Raw genomic sequence first — 20047 nt, forward strand, 5'->3', positions numbered from 1 at the left:
TCGGGGAAAAGGAGTCCCGGAATTTAGGTACCCGCACTGCAGACATAAAGCCGGCGTAGATCATTAGGGTTCCCGGTAAGGATGATTAGGTGCCGAAACAAAAGGAGCGGCTTCGGTTCATCCTCGAATTATGAAAGCTTATATCGGTTGGAAAAGAAATGGGCCGAATTGATCCCTGGGAATCTCTGTCCCGGCAAGCTCGTGCACAGTCGATCCGCGATCAGAGTGGCGATCGATCTGGTCTATCTCCTACTGCCACTGGGATTCTTTTCGTCGGCCATGCGTACTCCTCGGAACGAGCTAGCAAGCTTCTAGAGGATATGTATCTGTCAGAGAGCTAGCTGCTTATGTCTGAATAACCAGGAGCTTTACGCCGTCCAGATGCACGGGAATTCTGGTGATGATAGCTGAGTTCAGTGGCGAGAGCAAAGCGAAATGGCAGTACGATTTGGGTTTGGTGAAACACCTAAAGAGGAGGCAGGACTGACAGGAGTACTGATCGGATTCGTTAGGAGGTCTCGGCGTTTGAACTAATTGTTGTGTACAAGTACGAAGTTTTCAGTGGAAACTCGAAAGTACATGGGCACTGATGGTGTTTTGTTTTGAGCCTCTGATGACAAAGGTGCTGCAGAAAGCGGCAGCTGTTAGTGCCATGAGAATGATAGGCAAGAGACATGTGCAGCTCTCGGATGAACTGGAAAAAAGGATGGAGGAATTCTTTACCGTTTCTAAAGGACAGAACATAAAGGGTGCCCACACGGTACTCTCACGCGCGTCACCGAGCCTTAGCAGAAAATAAGATTAGAGCAATCCTTTTTACTGCTGAAGATTCTCAAAGCACTGGAAGAATCACCAAGAAAAGATGAGTATAGATATGGACAGCTGCCTACTACTATGAGTGGTAACAAAATTTACTCTCGTTTTCTTTGCTTTTCCTTTCCTACTAAAAAGTTCAAAGCTACCGAACGCCCTTTAAAAAGCGTCTAAAATAAGCGCGCCCCTCCTCCTCCTCTGGTTTTGGGTTTGGGCATTGAATTTTGGTTAACGTGCTGGGCCTGAAAATAAATGGGCCTCAAATGTGGTTCCGTCTCTCTTTGCACTTGGACGAGATAGCAAACTGCGTGAGCGTTGGGCACTTTCCAAATTTGGTTCGCTCCTCTTGTCTCGCTCGATCAAGATGTGGGCAAGCACGTGTCGTACCGTATGTAAATCTGTAACTTTTCTGGGCTGGAAGCTTTTCCCTGTTCTAAAACTGTTGTCAGGTTCCCGTTGTTCACTTTAGAGAGGAAATGGACGCCTAGGGTTGAGACCGGACACGGATAGGTACTACTCCAACCAATGCAACCAAGCACCGCAAGGCCGCCCCATGGCACCACGAAGACTAAGGGGCTGTTTGGAGTGCAGACTAACCCGCCACGGCGTGCCTAACTTGTGGCGCTCAAAACAGCCGCCACACCTGCGGCGGAAAAAGTGTGACGTGCCGTGGTGGGTTAGGTGGCACTCCAAACAGTCTCTAAAGATTGCAGCCTGCAGAAATGGAAACATATCTGTGCTGTTTCCAAGCCCTACCTCCCTTCATCTTTCAGTTCATCATCGTATATATATGCAGAAAAGTTATGCTGTTTCCCAGCGTTCGTACCATCTTGTGAACTGAGCGATGCAAAAGAAATAAAGAATTGCGTGATGGATTAAATAGACGAGATTAACATAAAACACCAATATATATAGGAGATCAAGCATATCAGTCCAGCAGATTGCCCAATGTCCTCCCCCAGTACACTAATCTTTTGCACTTACTAGTGTTTAGAATTGACTCTCGTATGTGGACGTATTGTCGTGGCATGCAGTCCAACATAGATGAAGCCTCAACACTAACGGGAAAAAGGGAGTAAGTATTAGCCATTGTAACACCAAATTGGGCAGCGGGACTATGACCTAATGGAAGAAGACAAATGGTGGCATACGTGATTTGGGTGCAACGCTGCAAGCAGCGGAGTAAAAGAACTGATGCGCGTGGGCCATCATTAGCCGTAAAATTAGACCGGAAAGTAAAAGTAGAATAGGTTCAAGCTTGGTTGCTCCTGTCTTTTTGTGAAACGGAGACTGGGCAAGGGGCATCTAATATATCTGGAAGAGGGCACCGTGACAGGGACCCTCTAACAATTGCTGATTTTTCTACCAGCCAACTTGGCGTTTTTTTCCTTCAGCTTCTCGAATATTAGAAGCATCAAGGTTAGCATTTTTGGTGGGTCTCTAGGTGCATGGGAAAACTAAGCATTTTTTATCTTTAATCACATGTACCACAATCATCCCCCCCCTGTTCGGTTGTATGCGTAATTTTGTACTTTGGTTATAGGTTTGTTAACATAAAAAAGGGAGATTTTTTTGCTTATCAATTTCATCCGGTATGACTGCTGCCTAGTAGAGAGAAGAAAAACGTGATGACCAGGAACAAAACACCATGGCAGTGACAGAATACAGAGGCAGTTTCCACCAAAAATGGCACACCACAGCGTCGTCAACGGCCGCGACCGGGCCGCCGCACAGATGGAGATGGGCGGCTAGTTGTCGTGTCCAAGTCCATCTCGCACGCTGGTTTTTACCCGCACCCGACGCACGGAGGGGGGGCGTCACGTGGCCAGCGAGCCTCGCGGGCCCACGGACCAGCGCCTCAACGAGCCCTGCGCCCCGTGCGAGCAGAGCAGAGAGAATCCTTTTCCTTCCCCCCCGCGCCGCCCCCTCCCTCCGGTCCAGCGCGTCCAGGCTGTCGCTGCGTGGGGCCGGAGGCCCCGACGAGCTTATCACCAGGGCGCCCCGGGCCCACCACCACGCCGGCAGGCCGTCGCACGACGCGTGCGGGCCACCCTGACATGTGGACCAGGCTGTCCGGTCCCCACCCACGTCGTGACGGCCTTGATGGCTCCGCGGCCGCGCCTCCGCGCCTGCGCGGTGGGGCCAGATGACCACATGCGGCGCCAGGCTTAGGGCTGCCACGGTGGTGCCGACACGCGGCGCGCTGCCATTGGGCAGAGGGACTCGGAGGCAGCCCTTTTCTACCCCAGGGGAGCGCCGCCTCTTCCCTTCGCAAGCCCCCCCCACCATTTCGAACGCCGGAGCACGAGGAAGACGCACGCAGAGGTAACGCTCCGCTCCCCGCTCCTCTCTCTCTCGGCTCTCATCGTCTCTTGGTTGGATCACTGCTGCTTCGATCCCCTTTGTTCCCAGATGTTTTGCTATAGTTTTGCTGGATTTTTTCTCTCACCTAAAACTCTCGTTTCCGCACGGATTTGCGGCGCGCTTACTGTTGGTTTGGCTCCCCTTAGATCGAGTAGGCGAGTTCGGTGATCCATGTCCGCTTGATCTGACGCGATTACCGTGCGAAACCGTCAAAGCCTGCATCCGCTGATTCTGGTGTGTGCATGTTGATAGAATGATAAGCAGTTTTAGCGGCTGGAAAATTGTATTTCCATTGCTTGTTCGTGATCGTAGTTCTTCAGATCTGGGGCTTCGCTAGGTTTGACGAGGTGTCAAGCTTGGGGTCAACTAATTTTCGAATACACAAGCTTTCAAAATATTCTACCATCAAGTTTAGTTGAGGTTTATATGGAGACAAAATTATCCAAGGAGATGCTGTAGCACTCACTTTTACGGTTAAATCACAGTTAATAGATTTTCTTGTTTCGTGCTTGCAATTGTGCTATACGGTAATGATTTAAAATGTTAACCATGCTTTGAGCCGCAAGGGAATTGATAGGGATTGCCCGCTTTCTAGAATCGCCGTCTGAATTTGACTAGCAATGGTACCAGTGCCACAGATAATCAAGTGTTGACCAGTATATTCATGAATCTGAATCTTCCGTGGAACATGTTAGCTCACTGCTTCTCACAATTCTGCAGATTTGGCACATTGCAAAAATTAGAAACTGAATTGTAAGATGGCATCAGCGGAGCTTTCCCGCGAGGAGAATGTGTACATGGCCAAGCTCGCTGAGCAGGCTGAGAGGTACGAGGAGATGGTTGAGTTCATGGAGAAGGTAGCCAAGACCGTTGACTCAGAGGAGCTCACTGTCGAGGAGCGCAACCTCCTTTCTGTTGCGTACAAGAATGTCATTGGAGCCCGCCGTGCCTCATGGCGCATCATCTCCTCCATCGAGCAGAAGGAGGAGGGCCGAGGCAATGAGGACCGTGTAACACTCATCAAGGACTACCGTGGCAAGATTGAGACTGAGCTCACCAAGATCTGTGATGGCATCCTCAAGCTGCTCGAGTCCCACCTTGTGCCCTCTTCCACTGCCCCTGAGTCCAAGGTCTTCTACCTCAAGATGAAGGGTGACTACTACAGGTAACGCCGATGGGTAGTAAGACTTTTAAATTTGTTATGGGATTGTGTTTTCATTTGACTGATTCAATTGTGATGATTAGATACCTTGCTGAGTTCAAGACTGGGGCTGAGAGAAAGGATGCTGCTGAGAGTACCATGGTGGCATACAAGGCTGCCCAGGTGAACCTTCCCCCCCTTAACCAGTGTCCATTTTTTTGGTGAAGCATCATGCTTGCGGTTTTTTTCTTTACTTCACATGTTATTACATAATGTACTGAAAGCATCTGGTTTGTGCATCAATCAGGACATTGCTTTGGCTGAGCTGCCTCCAACTCACCCTATTAGGCTTGGCCTGGCACTTAACTTCTCAGTGTTCTACTATGAGATTCTCAACTCACCTGATCGCGCCTGCAGTCTTGCAAAGCAGGTTAGTTTTTCTGCATCACTTGATGTATTGTTTGTATATTATTTCTGTGGATGTGGAATTTTTGTGTACGAAATTCCTGGTCTATTTTATATGATATGCTGATGATGTACCTTAAGACCATTGCTAATTGTGCTGTAAGGAGAAAATGGCCATAAGACACTAGTGTGTCAATATTACACACTAGAGGACCATATGTGCTATGCTACCTTTTCTCCTGTTTTGCATTTCTAGACTCAAATGCTGCTCACCCCATTTGGTGACACTTTTATATTACTGTTACTTGTGTATGAAGCCCTGCATATATTGGATATGAAAACTACATTAATATATAATACTATTTGCTTTTGGTTTTCATACCTGCTGTTGTAAATGTGTGCACTTTTTATGCAAGGATAGGTCTGTGCACACTTTCTGATAGGGACAGGAAACCGAACATTTTGGTTCATTACTATTCTGTCATTGACTTGTATAACAATGGAAATTTCTTGGAATCAGTTTGTTGGGAGACAACATTTTTTAATTGCTTGTCAACTGTTGTGCTGAGTGCCCACGAGGAAAAGGATACTATTGGTGTACCTAACCTTTCATTGTTATCTGCCTTAAGTTGACCCCTACTTTGTATGCCTATCAGCTGCCACGAATTTCAATTTGTCCTTCATCTGCTATACAAATTCTTTACATCTGCATCAAAGTAACTTTAGGAGAACAAATATTAAAATTGTCTTTTGCAGTCGCTGAAATTGCTTGTTCTAAGTTTTGGTTTAGGTATCCTCAGTACCTCATAAATATGACAGTTGTGTCTTTGCCCTATTGCAAAGATGGGTATTTAGCAATGTTGGCATTCTGCCTTTTTATATGTATATACTTGATCAATTTTGTTTCTGAGAGTAGACTTTATGCGGCTTGTGATGTTACTCAATCGAAATGCACGTGACCTTGTCAAAAGTAGCTTAGCCCCATGTGCTTGAATGTTTTAAATCCTGTCCAATGTTCTGAAGTAAAGTACAGTTCAAAGATTTCGGTTATGTGGAGTTTGTTCTTTATTGAAATATCACTGACATGCGACAGACATTATGCTGATGTTCCCTCCTTTGCAATTTGCAGGCTTTTGATGAGGCCATCTCGGAGCTGGACACCCTGAGCGAGGAGTCCTACAAGGACAGCACATTGATCATGCAGCTCCTTCGTGATAACTTGACCCTATGGACATCCGACATCTCGGTAAGCCCCATGGCCCAAACATTAATTTTTTCTCGGCACACTCCTTGTATCCTCCTGAAAATTACCCTGATTCCTGAACAAACGTATTCCTTGTCCTTGGCTGCAGGAGGACCCTGCTGAGGAGATCAGGGAGGCGCCGAAACAGGACTCGAGCGAGGGGCAGTAAAGCAGGCTTTACGTGCCCTAGAAACTAGTAGCTAGTGTTTGCTGCTGTCTAATGACACTATGCAATGTGATCTGGACCCTGGTTTCTTCGGTGCGACGCTTGTAGCCGTGCTATGATTATTGTCGGGAAAATCTGGGGGCCCCCATATGAGATGTTGCCGGGCAAGGCCTCGGTGTGTCCCCACTTGTAGCAGGTGGGGGACAGGGACACTGGAGCCAGGTTGGGTTGGGTTGGGAAGCCCCTACAACTGTTGGTGTCACTCTGTATTTTTACCTTTTCATCGCTGTTTATTGTGAGTGGTCCTGCGTCAATTGCTGGTCTATGCTCTCGGTTCTTTTTTGGATTCTTTACAGGGGTGATTGGGGTTTTCGAATTTTTTTTCCCGGCCCGTCTCAGCGATGAATGTTTTGCTTTGGTGGGGTAAGATGAGGTGAAGTTATTGTGGTTTGATCAACTATTTACTAGTTGTTTCTGCTCCTAAGGTGATTAGTAAATCTCTGCTGTACCATCAATCCTACTCTTTCGGTTAAAATTCGAGATCTAGCTCCATAAAGGAAATTTTAAAACATAAAGGTCTAGCAAAACTGCTACTGGAAATCATTTATGAAAGAAGGAAGGCTTCACAGATCACAATGAGCGACTCTGCGAGGTGGGAGCAATCGATGACACACGGGCTCTACAAAACACAATGAGCGACTTTGTCAGTTGCGAGCTATCTATGACGCACGGGTTCTCCTGTCTTTTCTGGGCACTCCATTGGGCGGTCTGTCCTCGACGAGCACTCACAGGGTTCATTTCTGCAATGCGTTTCATGTTCATGTTTACAACACGATGGAATCACGGCGTAGAACAATCTTCAGTTGGAATACAAAGTAGAACAATCTTCAGTTGAGATTACACAGTGTACAATTCTAACATTTGAGAAACAAGAAACTGGAGGTTGCTTTCAGATATCATCAGGAATCCCGCTAGCTCTAATGTCAAAACCACAGAGTATTAATGGAAACTGAGGTAAACCTTGATATTGAGATTTCAAGTCAGGGTACAGCTCTGTAACTCCAGACCACACAATACAACAATGGTTACACAGCAGCCCCTCGCGTGGTACAAAGTAGAAGCTACAGAGGCTTGGCTGTTCTACACTTTTTGTGGCGGGTTCATTTACCTCTACTACTCAAACGTGGCTTGAGGCGTCGAGCATCATCTAATACAACTTCAAAATTACAATTTTGCGCTGCATCTACACTTGTGCGAGTAAACAGATTTCAGGTCTCATTGTGGATGGGCGAGTGGCTCGACGGCGGTTCTGAAGAGAAGAATGTAGACCTTGTCAACGGAGAAGTACAAGAAACCCCCCAAGGAGTGAGTGACATAGGAACCAAAGCTTGTGCCGACAATGCAGTGCCAGGCAGGCCCATATGTTGCATCAAAGTCCTTCACAAAAGGAGAGAAATTAGTCATCAGATATCATGAAGAACAAGAATGGAAGAACACAGGGATGAAATGAAATCCTCAATACTTGAACCAAACAAAACAGGAATCCATCAAGGCGCTAAAGCTTGTGCAAAACTGCTTTAGTAGGAACCTAAACAAAAATACAGGTTGCAGTGCATGCTAACATGAGCTAAAGAATTTAAGAGAACAAATTGATTTCTACAACAAGTTGTTAACCTCAGGAGCCATCTGTTAGTTCCTCGGACACAGAAGCAAACTGGTAGCTTCACTAAAATATCAATGGGGTAATTAGACTATCAGATATTGCAATTCGTAAGTAGCTGCAATTCTTTCATAAATTACACCACTAATGGTGCAGCTTAGGAATAACGAGGACATGCCAACATATACAAGTACTAGTAGACAAGTGAAAAGGCAGGTGCAAATCTAACACAGTAATTCTAAATGCTTCAATCATGGTAATATAATAATATATCCAATTCAGCATCTGTTGGTTCAACTGACAGGTAAACGAAAGAAGTTTATCACCATTTTGATCAGATTAACAGAAGCCATATCAAGCACAACATCTCCTTGTGCCAACTTAGTGGCCGAGAAAGCATGGAGATGGAGTAACTTTTAGCCCTAACAAATGTGCAGGACCCATTAGATCCTGGAACCGACAGCTGAGATCAAGTTTGGCTCAACCATGAGAAATTGAGAACTTTCCATCCAAAGTTGATCTGTGCTATGTGATTCCATAGCTGAAGGACTACGGAGTAGCATTACGTCAGCAAGCTGTCAAGCACCCTCACATTTTCTCATTTTCGTCCTGTAATCCTCTACCACCTCTTCTCCCTGCTGCCTCTAGCTTCTCTGTAGCACAAAAACATCAGCCCTTCATTGGTGGGCCACTCTTCCATGTTCACCTCCAATTATGATTGCAACATGAAACTGTTAACCACCTGTAGCAGCAAATGTACTAACTATTCTTGCCCATCCTCTGAGTACAACATATCTCATTAATCGAGTTATCTTTCAGCTGCATAGTGGACCACCTCCAATAAATGAAAAGTCTGAACCATCTGATCTGGCGTCATCTCAACCTCCCATTTCATTTTGGCCAAAGTGGCATTTGCATCAAACTCGACCCCCCTACCCGACAAACATGGCAAGGTATTTCCAGTACTCTCTACTAGTGAAGAAACTAGGAAGGTAAAATTAAGCTCTAGATCTTACTCCAAACCGAATTAACCACGAATCTCTAGATGCATTTGCCTCTGATTTGTGGCCGTCCACAGCTATGGATGAAATAAACATGCTCGATATTTGGCTTAGCAATTGAGAAACCTGTTTAGCTCAGCAAAAAAAATTGACAAATGAACAAGAGCAGTAATATTTCAGTCCACTATACCTTCTTGAGCGCGAGTGCGAGGCGCTTGGTCTCGAGACGCGGCATGGCGGCGACGGCCTCCACGGCGATCCGGACGGCGCGTCGCTGCAGCGGCAGCGCCATGTCAGCCGCACGCACGCACACCGCCACCTTCCTCCCCTCCCCCTTCGCCTTCGCCTTCACGGCCGCTCTCTCCTTCGCCTTGGTCTCCTCCTCCTTCCCTCCCTTCCCCTCCTTCAGCCCCGGCTCCACGGCATCCGCCTTCGCCTCCTCCGCTGCCTCCGGCTCCGGCTGGGGCGGGTCGGCGAGCCTGGTGCGGCGGACGAGCGCGCTGAGGTAGCGGCTGCGGCGCTCGAGCTCCTCGGAGGCCGGGTCCATGGTCAGCGGGCCTGCGGACGGATCCTCTCACCCAGCAGTGAGCACTGAGCACTCAGCAGCGGCGGTGGCAACGGGACATGGTGTCCGGTGTGACCGCGGGCCGTGGGAGGAGATGGGAGGGAGATGCCGAGGTGATCTGTCTCGGGGGAGCGGTGGTCGGCTGGGTTTTGCCTTGGGGTTTGGCCGTCTTTGGAGCGGGGGTGCGACGCGAGTTTTGGTTGCTGCTCCTGGAATTCGTGGGAGCAGCTTTTGAGACGAGGCAGCTTGTTTTTGCTGTTTGGACTTTTGAACCGCTAGTGTAATTGTGTTTGGGTTGGATGCATACGATTCGATGTTCAAGGGGGCCGTGCAAGCTCGCACGCACACCACCACACCACACGACCTTCGAACACGACGCTTATATTTTCAGTCACTCTCCGAGAGTGACCGTGGCATGTGGCTTGGTGGTGACAAGGCGGCATGACACGAGATGCCTAGAGCGAGTGGACTCCGCGAGAGGAGCCAGGATGCCAGCGGCACATGTGGTCCCCGCCGCTCCTGACTATCCGTTTGTTCCGCCATGGGCGTTTGACAAACTGCCGGGACGCGGGCGGGCGAGGCGGGCCACCACCTCGCGCCGCGCCGTCGCTGCCCACCGGCCCCGCTTCCCCCGCGGATCCAAAGAACGGAAGAACCCCACCACGCCTCTTGCAGAGCGGACCGCGCGAGCGAGATGGGCCAAACTGCCCGGGTTCCGACGAGACGGGCCAGCTTCCACTTCACAAGAGCGCCGCGGCCTGCGGAGACGGAGCAAATGGATCCGCTGCCCGATTTCCGGACATCCAAAAACTTTGATCAGAGAAATAATAGACCCGTGTGAATGAAAATTAACATGGACCACGCTTCCCAGAGAAAAAAGAAGTGCAATCGCAACAGCCACAACCAAATAGGAAAACAGTCATGCGCCATTTCCTGAATATAATTGCTTGGTAGAATTGCAGATCTTACCTGCAAGAGCAGAAAGCATAAACCAACAATGCTTTTGGCGCATGTTGCATGACCAAACTCGCCACAAATGGGGCATACGAAGTATGTTCAAGAATAGAAAAAATTCTGCAGCGGGAGGCCAATACAACAAGAGAATCATGCAGAGGGAGTAGAAATCTGCTAATCATGAATCAGGACTAGAGAGCGCCAATCTCACTAGCCACCAACATTCACAACAAACAGTTATTGACATTGGAGCACACAGCAGGAGAGAGTGAACTAAAAATTCTAGTATCAATAACAGAAGGTAGGCAGTTCAAAAAAAAAATAACAGAAGGTAGGCTGCAAATATGCAACGATGACGCCGGACTTGTTTGGACTTTGGAGTACCCAACCAGGCAACCGCTGGTACAACATTAACATTTGGACATCATAAGGAGATACAGTACAGCTATAGAATCCAAGACACATTATCCTAGAAACTGGGAATTAAAATGATATAGACAGCTCTTTAGCTCCGTAGTTAGTACCCAAAGCCTATAATCTAAGGCAGTTACCGAAAGGCTAAATCAAAGATATCATCAGTCATGGTTTCCTTTAAAAATCCACTTGAACCAGGAGTTTATAACTAGGCTACAGGCTAAGGTCATGAATAATCAAGCTACCAGACATCAAAAAACGTCACACGTATCTAATATTGTCATACCCAGGACCAAACACATCCGTCATACCAGATTGCAAAGCTAAAATCAAACAATGCACAGAAAGCCAAACTAGAGTGGCTCAAATCCTGTGCTGGACCTTGTAACATGCGACCAAATTTTCCTGATGAGAGCTTCATATAAAGAAGGCCCCGGTAAGTTCTAACACAAAAATAAACTCCATAAATGACCTGATAGCAGCTTCAAAAAGGATAAGAATAAGCCCCAATGAAATAAAGTACCCAACACAGAAAGTTCATGAACCTGGTAGCAGCTTCCAGAGCGAAGAGAATATACATAGACCCCTAGAGAAATTAAGTACCTAATGCATCAACAGTTCATGAACTGAAAGACATCCAAACCTAATGTATTGCCAGAAAGGTTAATGTTTAACCCAAGATAGCACCGACAAGCATTCACAATTTTGATGGCTATATGACAGGTCTGAGTAAACATGCCAGTGAACATCTAATATAAAATTCATCAAGACCAAAACATCCGTCTGCTAAGTAAAATTGTGAAGCTAAATCCAACAATACATTATGAAGCTAAATCCAACAAAACCTAAGATCATGAGAATGCTCATAGACTCCAAATAAACCTGATGCAGTTTCATATCAATAAGGCCCTGATAAGTTCTATCAAACTAGCGACATCTAGATTAACCTTATAACAGCCTCCTAAAGGAAGAGAATATGCATGTCCGACAAGGAATAAAGTACTAAGAATAGTTCATACTGCAAAACACAAAACCTTATAGCACAACAAGCATATCAACTGATGAGGAATCAGCAAAGCATTTAAATCTTATGAGGGGACCTATTGGCTGTATACACCAACTAAGACCTAAGTACAGCACTTTAGAACAAAGGTAAGAAAATATCATCACACAAGAGCTAGACATCTGCAAACACAACAACACACTAATAATTAGAAGATAGATTGAAGATTAAACCACATAGGAAATTAACCAACAAGTCAATCATAATGCATAAAAATTGTCAGATGGCTGCATAAACAGATTCCCAATCACGCAAAGTTAGATAGCAATGAAATCAACAGGAGAATGCATCGTGAGGGGTAAATAGAATGCAGACCTGACAAGTCAACAATTTGTGGCATTAACCAGACAAATCACAAATGCATTCAGACCCCAGACCCAGATATTATTTGTAGCACAAGACTAACACATTTCGTTCCAAGACAACTGAAATTTAAGCAAAAGTAGCAGATATCATTGTCTTTTGATCCACAGTTTTAGTCATGCATAGCATAGCACAGGCAGGCAGATGCTCAAGGAACAAAAGGCTTAATTAAAACAGACTGGTGAATCACCGGCCAAATCCGGCAGCATTAAGACCAAGCAGCATTTTGCCGTTGTCACCAGCAGGAATGTATGCCACGTTCGGCGAGCGAGACAGCTCCGCAGCAATTTCCTTGGCCGCCTCGATCCTCCTGAGCTCAATCAGCCCAGTGCCAGCCATTGCCGTGGCCTCAGAGATGAGGCGCGCGGACTCGCTCTCTCCCTCTGCGCGCACGATGGCCGCGCGCCTCTCCTGCTCCGCCTTGGCGACGAGGAACTTGGAGCGCTCGGCCTCCTGCTGCGCGACCTGCTTCTTCTCGACAGCCTGAGAGAACTCGATACCGTAGGAGAGGTGGGTGATGGCGACGTCGTCGAGGATGATGTTGAACTCGCGGGCGCGGCGGATGAGCGCGTCGCGGACGAGGGCCGAGACGTGGGGGCGCTCGGTGAGGAGCTGGTCGGCGTTGAACTGGGCGACGACGGCCTTGAGCACCTCGTTGCCGATGGAGGGGAGGACCTTGTCGTCGTACTCGAGGCCGAGGGAGGTGAAGATGGTGGGGAGGTGGTCGACGTCGGGGCGGGAGAGGAGGCGGAGAGTGAGGTTGACCATCTGCAGGTCCTTGGTGCCCGAGTTGGAGGAGAAGTTGTGCGGGCGCGTGCGGATGTCGAAGATGTAGGGCTTCTGGAGCCAGGGGACGAGGAAGTGGGTGCCCTCGGTGACGGTCTCCGGGAGCACCCCGCGGAACCGGTCGAAGATGACGGCGCGCTCGCCGCCGTCGACGGTGTAGAGCGACGCGGAGAGGAGGGAGGCCGCGGCGCCGAGCCCCGCCGCCGCCTTCGCGATGTTGGTCAGGAACGACACCGCCGCGGGACCGCCGGCCATGGCGCCTCTCGGGGGTGGCAGGGAGTGCGGCGGCGCGGGGGGCAAAACCCTAGCGAGCGGAGGAGGATTCGGTTTCGGGGCGGCTCCGCTGTGCGGATCTGAACGTGGCTTTTAGTGGTGGGTTTTGCCGGGGTTTATTGCGCGTTGGGTCCGCCCATCTCTTGCGAGATAAGAAGGTCGGAAAGCGGCGGTCTGTGTCATGGCACGTGGGCCCGGAACCGTTTTTTGGATTGGGAAACAAGAAAGAAATCTTTGTCTGAGTTCTGTCCTGTGTGCTGGGATTGGACTTTGTTGGGCGGTCTCTCTCTCTCTCTCCTGGAAAATGGGCCACTGTGGCCGACCAGGATGCCAAAGGCTCGAAGCCCGTGCCATGCCGCCAAATATGGGCCTTTTTCACTGGTTCGTACATGGGCTAGTAGTCGGCAGTTCTCCCCCGAGCGGCGGCCGTGGGCCTCGTGCATCCATATATGGGCTACAGGCAACAGTGTCATTCCTTCCAGCAAAAGTGTTAAACACCGAGGTCGCCCAAGTGCCGGGAGCGCACGCGCACGCACTACGCAGGAGGTGGCCGGCCGGCAGCGCAACGCACCGACGAGCAATGGCGCACGATAGCGGAGACGGCCCAGGCGCTGTTCCGGAGGGGACACCCCTCGCCGCCCCGTCACGTGGTGGCTCGCACTTGCCAGAGTGCAGCTGCTGAGGCTGGAGGGGCTCCCGGCTCCACCTCTCCGTCCGGCGCCCACCCGCCCGCCCGTCGTCGTCGCAGCTCTCCCCACGACGGACGGCGCCGATCCGACGTGCTAGTCCCGACCCCGGCCGCCGCGCGGGGACCCGGCGCACCGAAAAAGGCGATCGAGTCCGCCGACCGGGCCGTGCGGGCGCGCACCGCATCCGGCTCGCGCTCGCATCGCGTCGTTCCGAAGCCGGCATCAGTTAACTGCTCCCCACGACGCCTGCCTGCCTGCCTCGCCGTGCACACCAGTTCCCTCCGATGCTAGCACTGTTCCCTGCACGACGCATCACATCGGCGGCCTCGGAGCGCCTCTGCCGCTTCGCGTTCGTGTTAGGGTCGCGCCTCCCGGAGGGCGGAAAGGCGATGCGAACGCGCGCGGCACCGGCGGTCCGGCGAGGCCGGCTGGCAATAATGCGGCGGCGAGCATTATTGCCGGGGAGATCGCCCACTGATTGTGGTGGACTCGTAGTGGGGAAGCGACCGGGCTCGATCGATCCGCTCTTCTTCTTTTTTCCTTTTTTTAAAAAAAGCCTGCGTGACAACTAAGATGACAGGGCGGGCATGATCTATCCAGCTCCCCGGCATCCCAGTTCGGCAGTTCCTTATAATTTTCCATTCGAGGATTCAGGCGCGGATGGATGCTGTGCCGGGAGTTCGTGGTCGGCAAGTACGACCCAGAAGGATACAACCACTCCTCGACGGACGCGGTGCTACCGTTGGAGCTGCGGAGTAGGCAGTTCGTATCCTGGGGGCAGTCTGAAATGCCGCCAACCAACGGCCATGTTCTTGTTGCTTGCTCCGCAACCTCTCCGGTGTTTTGCAGTGAAAAAAACGCCAAACCAGCAGCATTGCGTCAGTCAGTTCGTGTCCGGTTGTCGCGGTCTTTGTTGTTCGTTCGACTTGGTCGCTTGTTCAGGAACAGGTCCTCTGAGCTCTGAAGATTAACCTGCGGGCTGTCGTGACGCCGTCTCTCACTGCAGGGCAACAAGTTTTCCAGCTTCTGATCTCAACCAGACAGTTACTGGCCGATCCAGAGCGCTCAGTCAATGCGGCTAGTAGTGGTGCTCGCACAAGAGCAGCTCTGTGCTTTCGTGGTGCGGTTGTTAGGTGGCGAGACATGGCACGCACGCACGCACGATCGGACATGAAATCAGCTGAGATAATTGCATTGCACGGGGCTCGAGCCTAAAACCTTTCCATTGAACATCAATCAGGTACTAGAAGTAATTACACATTGCTTGACCGCATCAAGGCTTCTCCTATCACCAACCTGACCACCACCAGCGCGCACACACACACGCTGCTAAACGAAAGGATTCGGGAGGAAGAAGTGTCAAGGGATCCACGAAACTTCACCAAAGAATGCACACGGGCAACGCTCTACGACAAGCGCAAGAAGACAGAACAAAAAGATCTCCTTTTTTTGTTCTTCGGAACCTTCCACGAGTTACCGAATGATCGCTACGCTGCAGCCTGAAAAGAACACGAGTGACCAGACGGACGGACGGACCTCAGCTCTGGTGGATCGATCCGGTGGGCCTCAGCGGCCGGTCGTCGGCCTCGTCCATGGACGCGCTCCGGCCGGAGCGCGCCGTCGACGCCGACCCCGTGGCGCCGATCTCCTGGATGCGCGCCGCGATCTCGGGCATCGCCGGCCGCTGGTCCGGGGCGGGCACGGTGCAGTCCATGGCCAGCCGCAGCATCTCCACCATCTCCTCCTCGGCGCCCGGGTGCCTGAGCAGCTCCGTGTCGAACACCTCGGACGTCCACTCCTCCTTCACCACGGACCGCGCCCACCGCGGGAGGTCCACGCCCTCGTCGTGCAGCACGGCGTGCGTCGGCGCCTTCCCCGTCAGCAGCTCGAGCATCAGCACGCCGAAGCTGTACACGTCGGCCTTCTGCGACACCCGGCGCGGGTCCGCCACGACCTCGGGCGCGCGGTACCCCGCGACGCGGGTCGCCGGCGCGCCCGCGGGGCCGACGAGGTGCGCCAGGCCGTGGTCGGCCACGCGCGCGTCCACCGACCGGCTGAGGAGGATGTTGGAGGACTTGATGTTGCCGTGAGTGACCATGGAGCCCGTGGCGTGGATGTACTCGAGGCCGCGCGCCGAGGCCAGCGCGATGCGCCTCCTCGACTCCCAGTTCAGCGGCGACCGGCCGGACCCACGGTTCCCTGCAGTTGCCAACCCCATCAGAAAATCTCATTCAATTCGATCATCAAAACAGAGAGCGGTTGCTTGAGAAGAACAGAGCTCGTACCGTGAAGCATCGAGGAGAGGCTGCCCATGGCGACGAACTCGTACACCATGAGCTTCTCGTCCTTGCTGAAGTAATAGGCCTGCAGGGGCACGACGTTGGGATGGTCGATCCCGCCGATCGCCGCGACCTTGTCCCGGAACTCGCGCTCCGGCAACGAGGTCTCCTTGAGGCGCTTCACCGCCATGACCGGCCCGGACTCGATCGCGGCCTTGTACGTGGTGCCGTACGTGCCCTTGCCAAGAACCTCGGCGGACGCGCGCAGCAGGTCCTCGAGGTCGTAGGGCCGAGGGATCCTCCCGAAGAAGAAAAGCTTCTTCTTCCCCACTGATGCAGCGGCCACGGGAGGCGGCACCGAAGGCGGCGGCCGCGCGTCGGAGACCCGTGGAGTGTAGCCGTTGGGGCTCATTGCCTCTTTGCTGTGCAGCGCCAGCTCCGCCGCCACAGCGTCATGGCTGCGGTAGGTTGATCTTGGCTCGCGCCGCAGCGCGCCACACACAAGGACGAGAACGGCCGCGATGAGCAGGAAGCCGAACGCGCAGCCAATCACAATGCCAGCGATGGCGCCGCCGGCGAGGCGGTGCCTGCCTCGTCCGCGGCTGTCTGAAGAGGCCGGTGCGTCCGGCGTGAGCGCGGGAGGCTGCGACGGTGGTTCCGACGAACTTGGCGCCCGGCACGACGGGAGAGGCTTGCCGCACAACGGCATGCCGAGGAAAGACGTCGCCGGCATGCCGCTAAGGCTCTTAGGTACCTCGCCGGTGAGGTTGTTGAAGGAGACGTTTAACGCGGTGAGCGACGGCATGTTGACGTCCGGCAGCTCCCCGGTGAGGCGGTTGCCGTCGAGGTAGAGCAGCTGCAGCCGCCCGTTCTCGGCAATGCTCGGCGGTATCCGCCCCGAGAAGCGGTTCCCCGCGAGGTTGAGCTGCGTCAGCGCCGGGAGCACCAGCACCGCCGCCGGGAGCTCGCCGGAGAGGAGGTTGGACTGCAGGTTGATCACCCGGAGCTCGACGCAGGAGGCGATGTCCGGCGGGAGCGAGCCGGAGAGCGCGTTGTACCGCAGCGACAGCACGGCGAGCTTCGTGAGCCCGCCGAGCGCGCCGACGGGGAGCTCGCCCCGGAGCCCGTCCCCGGGCAGGTGGATCTCCGTGACGCGGCCGCCCGTGCAGACGACGCCCGTCCAGGAGCAGGCCGGTCGGGACGCGTCCCACGACACGGTCGCGGACCCGAACGGCGCGAGGAAAGCCTGCAGCGCCGCGGCGTCCGAGGCCGGGTCGTCGGCGGCCCGGGCCGCGCCGGCCGCGAGGGCCAGGACCAGCAGAAGCAGCGGCGCCACCGGCACCGCGGCGGCACGCGGCGGGAGCATGGCTAGCTGGCGGCGTCGCGCCTTTCCTCTTTTTTTTTTATTTCCCGGGAGCGGGCTGATCACAATTCACACCATGCGGGGAGCAGCTGCAGGGGAGGAAAGAGGAGGGGGGGAAGAATGGGAACAAGGCGGAGGAATATTGGAAAGAGGCTTTTCTTTCCACTGCTGCGTTGTCTAGCGGCAGCTGGCAACTGGCATGGCATTGCAGCCGGGAGAGAGGGGACGCCGTAACGGTATCTGACGCGCAGTGAGATTTGGACGGCTTCTACGCTGCCGGGCCGAACGTTCTACGGCCCGGATCAAGTCTTGGCCACGGAGGGGGAAGATATTATATATGTAAATATCCCGTTTCATCCTGAACTCCTACGCTGATTGTGAGGTTGTCTTGTGTAGCATCTGCTGCTTTTCGGAATGGTTACCCATCAGCACTGGATGCATCGCGGCGAGACGCGGAGAGTTTCTGTTGGCGCGGCGCGACGACAAGGTAAACGGGGCGCTCGAGCGCGACCGGGTCCTGGAGCCGTAACCGTCCGTCAGAGGCCGCGCTGCGTCTGCATTGGTGGCCAGTAAATGCCACCATCATGGCGTGTAATCGCCGGGAAAGTTTGCGAGTAATCACCGTGCGTCACCATTGATGCGGCACCAGTACCGACCGTGAAAGGTAGCCACGTAGACCGCCTTTCAGTTAAGCCAGCCCGCGCCGTGCCACGGACGAGCCAAAGCGACCTCGAACACCGGCTGGAGCCGGACGGCCGGAAGCCGACGGAACATGCGCTGGGTTTCACTCTTCTGTACGCATCGCGCCGTCAGCATCAGCCACCCTGTCGCTATCAGAAAGTTCAGCTAAGCAAAGTCTGATGCAAAGCCCAGCACAGGCCAACGCCCAAATGAAAATCTGCAGCCTCCGCTCTCCAGTGGAAACCCCGATCTCCGATGCCGATCCCTTTGCGGCTTTGCGCCACGCCTTTCGCGCAAGCGGCGGTGGCTTTCTGCTCGGCTGGCCGGCCTTGGCCCCCGGCGCGGACGCGTTGTGCACGCCACGCGCGGCGAGGATCGCAGATCACCCGCCGGAGGGTGTGCCTGGCTGCCTCTGCCTGCCGGAGGGAGAATCCGGGACTCTGGTCCTGCGCGACGCGAATACGGCCGCGGAGAGGTTGACTTTCGCGTATGGAACCTGTGGGTGGGTGGGGTCCGCCTTTGGCCGCACCCGCCGAAGCTCTGAGCTTTCTTTTTGCGCCAAACAGAAAGTGGTTACGCTGGGTCCGTCGCCTGTACGCGGTTTCGAGCGTCAGTCGCCCAACTGTACACACGCAGTACGGGCTTCATGAATCTTGCAAGGAAGGGGTAGTCGCCAAGGCATTAGCGGCCAGCGAACAGATCACAAGAACGCCAGCCTAATCTGACGACGGAGGACAGTTCACATAGAGCTAGAGCGTCTAACAGGAAATCTCTACGTGTGCGGTACTTCTACACTTTGTGTTACGGCGATACAGTCTTGCGACGTGTTTCTCTTTTTTTATTAATGTTACTTGCATGCGATGTGTTCTGTTCTGTTCTGTTCTGACGTCTGAGTTGGCCAATCTCTGAAGTCTGAACAGCAAAGCTCACTCCGTTTCCTGGTTTTCCGTAGATGATTGAACGTTCTCTTCCATTCTTGTAGGTTGGCGGCAGCATCCGCATTCAGTGCTCATGGGCTCAGCCGGCCGGTCCAGTTAATCAGTTTGGGATCCACTAGGGCGCGCGCTCTATGATTTCCGGACGCATTGATTGGCAGATGAGATCCTAGCCGTGCTGGCAAAAGGTATGTCTAAACGGACTTGGAAAGGGCCGTTTATCCCGAAACGTTTTTAATGCTGGATCTTGGATCGCTAGATGATTGCTGTACTTGAGAAAACGACCAGGCTCACTAAGAAGGCTGTCTGCCGGTGGAAGAGGTAGTCTCGTCTGGTATTAGGAGTAGCAGCTACGGCAGGCCTTTCTATAAGTGACCCAAACATGCTCCGTACCGTATGCACGGTCTCGTACCCACCCTAGCATGCATCGACCGTTGACGATGAATGCGACTGTCGTGTGCCCCGTGCTCGCTGCCGGTGGTTGGCCGTGGGCAAACCCGGGCGCGCCGCTCGTGCCGCCGTGGCCGTGCGACCTCTAGAGTCCCAGCTCCCAAGTTCGCATGCTACTGGAGCCGTGGCCAAGGGCTGGTGCGACCGCGGAAACAAGAGCAGGGCCGGCCAGCCGGGCAGCATCGCAGGCTACCCGCGATCGACTCGGGCTCGGCCGCGGGTGGGGCCCAAACGGATCTCTCGGCACAGGGATCGTTCATTCGTTTCGCATTATCACAGGCGCAGCGAGGGGAGCTTTGGCGCGGTGCCGGCGTGCCCGACCGCCGGTCGAAGAGACGGCAGGCGGAGGACGACCGGCGACGAGACGTACGGGGAGCGGACATGTGCCCACGCCAGGGGGAGTTGATCACCGTCAGCCCAGCCAAGCCCTGCACGTTCT

At 52.9% G+C, this 20047-nt stretch overlaps 4 protein-coding genes across 4 annotated transcripts; 1 reads left to right on the forward strand and 3 right to left on the reverse strand.

The window, feature by feature from the left end:
* Positions 1–2984: 2984 nt before the first annotated feature.
* Positions 2985–6457, forward strand: LOC112901389 (14-3-3-like protein GF14-6). Its single transcript, XM_025970298.1, has 6 exons — positions 2985–3138; positions 3898–4342; positions 4423–4501; positions 4626–4748; positions 5853–5969; positions 6076–6457. The coding sequence occupies exons 2-6, from the start codon at positions 3936–3938 to the stop codon at positions 6133–6135; spliced, it is 786 nt and encodes a 261-aa protein (XP_025826083.1). The 5' UTR covers positions 2985–3138; positions 3898–3935; the 3' UTR covers positions 6136–6457.
* Positions 6458–7131: 674 nt separating this feature from the next.
* Positions 7132–11628, reverse strand: LOC112901390 (dynein 8 kDa light chain, flagellar outer arm-like). The gene is made up of 2 exons (XM_025970299.1): positions 8984–11628; positions 7132–7569 (listed from the first exon to the last, which is right to left on the reverse strand). Exons 1-2 carry the CDS (start codon positions 9338–9340, stop codon positions 7408–7410), a joined length of 519 nt encoding a protein of 172 aa, XP_025826084.1. The 5' UTR covers positions 9341–11628; the 3' UTR covers positions 7132–7407.
* A 500-nt stretch (positions 11629–12128) lies between these two features.
* On the reverse strand, positions 12129–13324 carry LOC112901388 (prohibitin-3, mitochondrial-like). Its single transcript, XM_025970297.1, has one exon. The coding sequence runs from the start codon at positions 13191–13193 to the stop codon at positions 12339–12341; it is 855 nt and encodes a 284-aa protein (XP_025826082.1). The 5' UTR covers positions 13194–13324; the 3' UTR covers positions 12129–12338.
* A 1784-nt stretch (positions 13325–15108) lies between these two features.
* On the reverse strand, positions 15109–18064 carry LOC112900114 (probable inactive receptor kinase RLK902). The gene is made up of 2 exons (XM_025968856.1): positions 16186–18064; positions 15109–16099 (listed from the first exon to the last, which is right to left on the reverse strand). Exons 1-2 carry the CDS (start codon positions 17543–17545, stop codon positions 15438–15440), a joined length of 2022 nt encoding a protein of 673 aa, XP_025824641.1. The 5' UTR covers positions 17546–18064; the 3' UTR covers positions 15109–15437.
* Between the last annotated feature and the right edge of the window lie 1983 nt (positions 18065–20047).

This window comes from Panicum hallii, chromosome 7 (genome assembly GCF_002211085.1).
Source record: "Panicum hallii strain FIL2 chromosome 7, PHallii_v3.1, whole genome shotgun sequence".
NCBI lineage: Eukaryota > Viridiplantae > Streptophyta > Magnoliopsida > Poales > Poaceae > Panicum > Panicum hallii.

What these genes read in the sequence shown, in the direction of transcription:
- LOC112900114 (XM_025968856.1), bottom strand. Translation starts at nt 17,545, where the DNA reads ATGCTCCCGCCGCGTGCCGCCGCGGTGCCGGTGGCGCCGCTGCTTCTG. An exon ending in CCTCTCCTCGATGCTTCACG is followed by an intron (nt 16,100 to 16,185) that starts GTACGAGCTCTG and finishes TGGCAACTGCAG; the next exon opens with GGAACCGTGGGTCCGGCCGG.
- LOC112901390 (XM_025970299.1), bottom strand. Translation starts at nt 9,340, where the DNA reads ATGGACCCGGCCTCCGAGGAGCTCGAGCGCCGCAGCCGCTACCTCAGC. An exon ending in TCGCACTCGCGCTCAAGAAG is followed by an intron (nt 7,570 to 8,983) that starts GTATAGTGGACT and finishes CCTTTTGTGAAG; the next exon opens with GACTTTGATGCAACATATGG.
- LOC112901389 (XM_025970298.1), top strand. Translation starts at nt 3,936, where the DNA reads ATGGCATCAGCGGAGCTTTCCCGCGAGGAGAATGTGTACATGGCCAAG. An exon ending in ATGAAGGGTGACTACTACAG is followed by an intron (nt 4,343 to 4,422) that starts GTAACGCCGATG and finishes TGTGATGATTAG; the next exon opens with ATACCTTGCTGAGTTCAAGA. An exon ending in CCTGCAGTCTTGCAAAGCAG is followed by an intron (nt 4,749 to 5,852) that starts GTTAGTTTTTCT and finishes TGCAATTTGCAG; the next exon opens with GCTTTTGATGAGGCCATCTC.
- LOC112901388 (XM_025970297.1), bottom strand. Translation starts at nt 13,193, where the DNA reads ATGGCCGGCGGTCCCGCGGCGGTGTCGTTCCTGACCAACATCGCGAAG.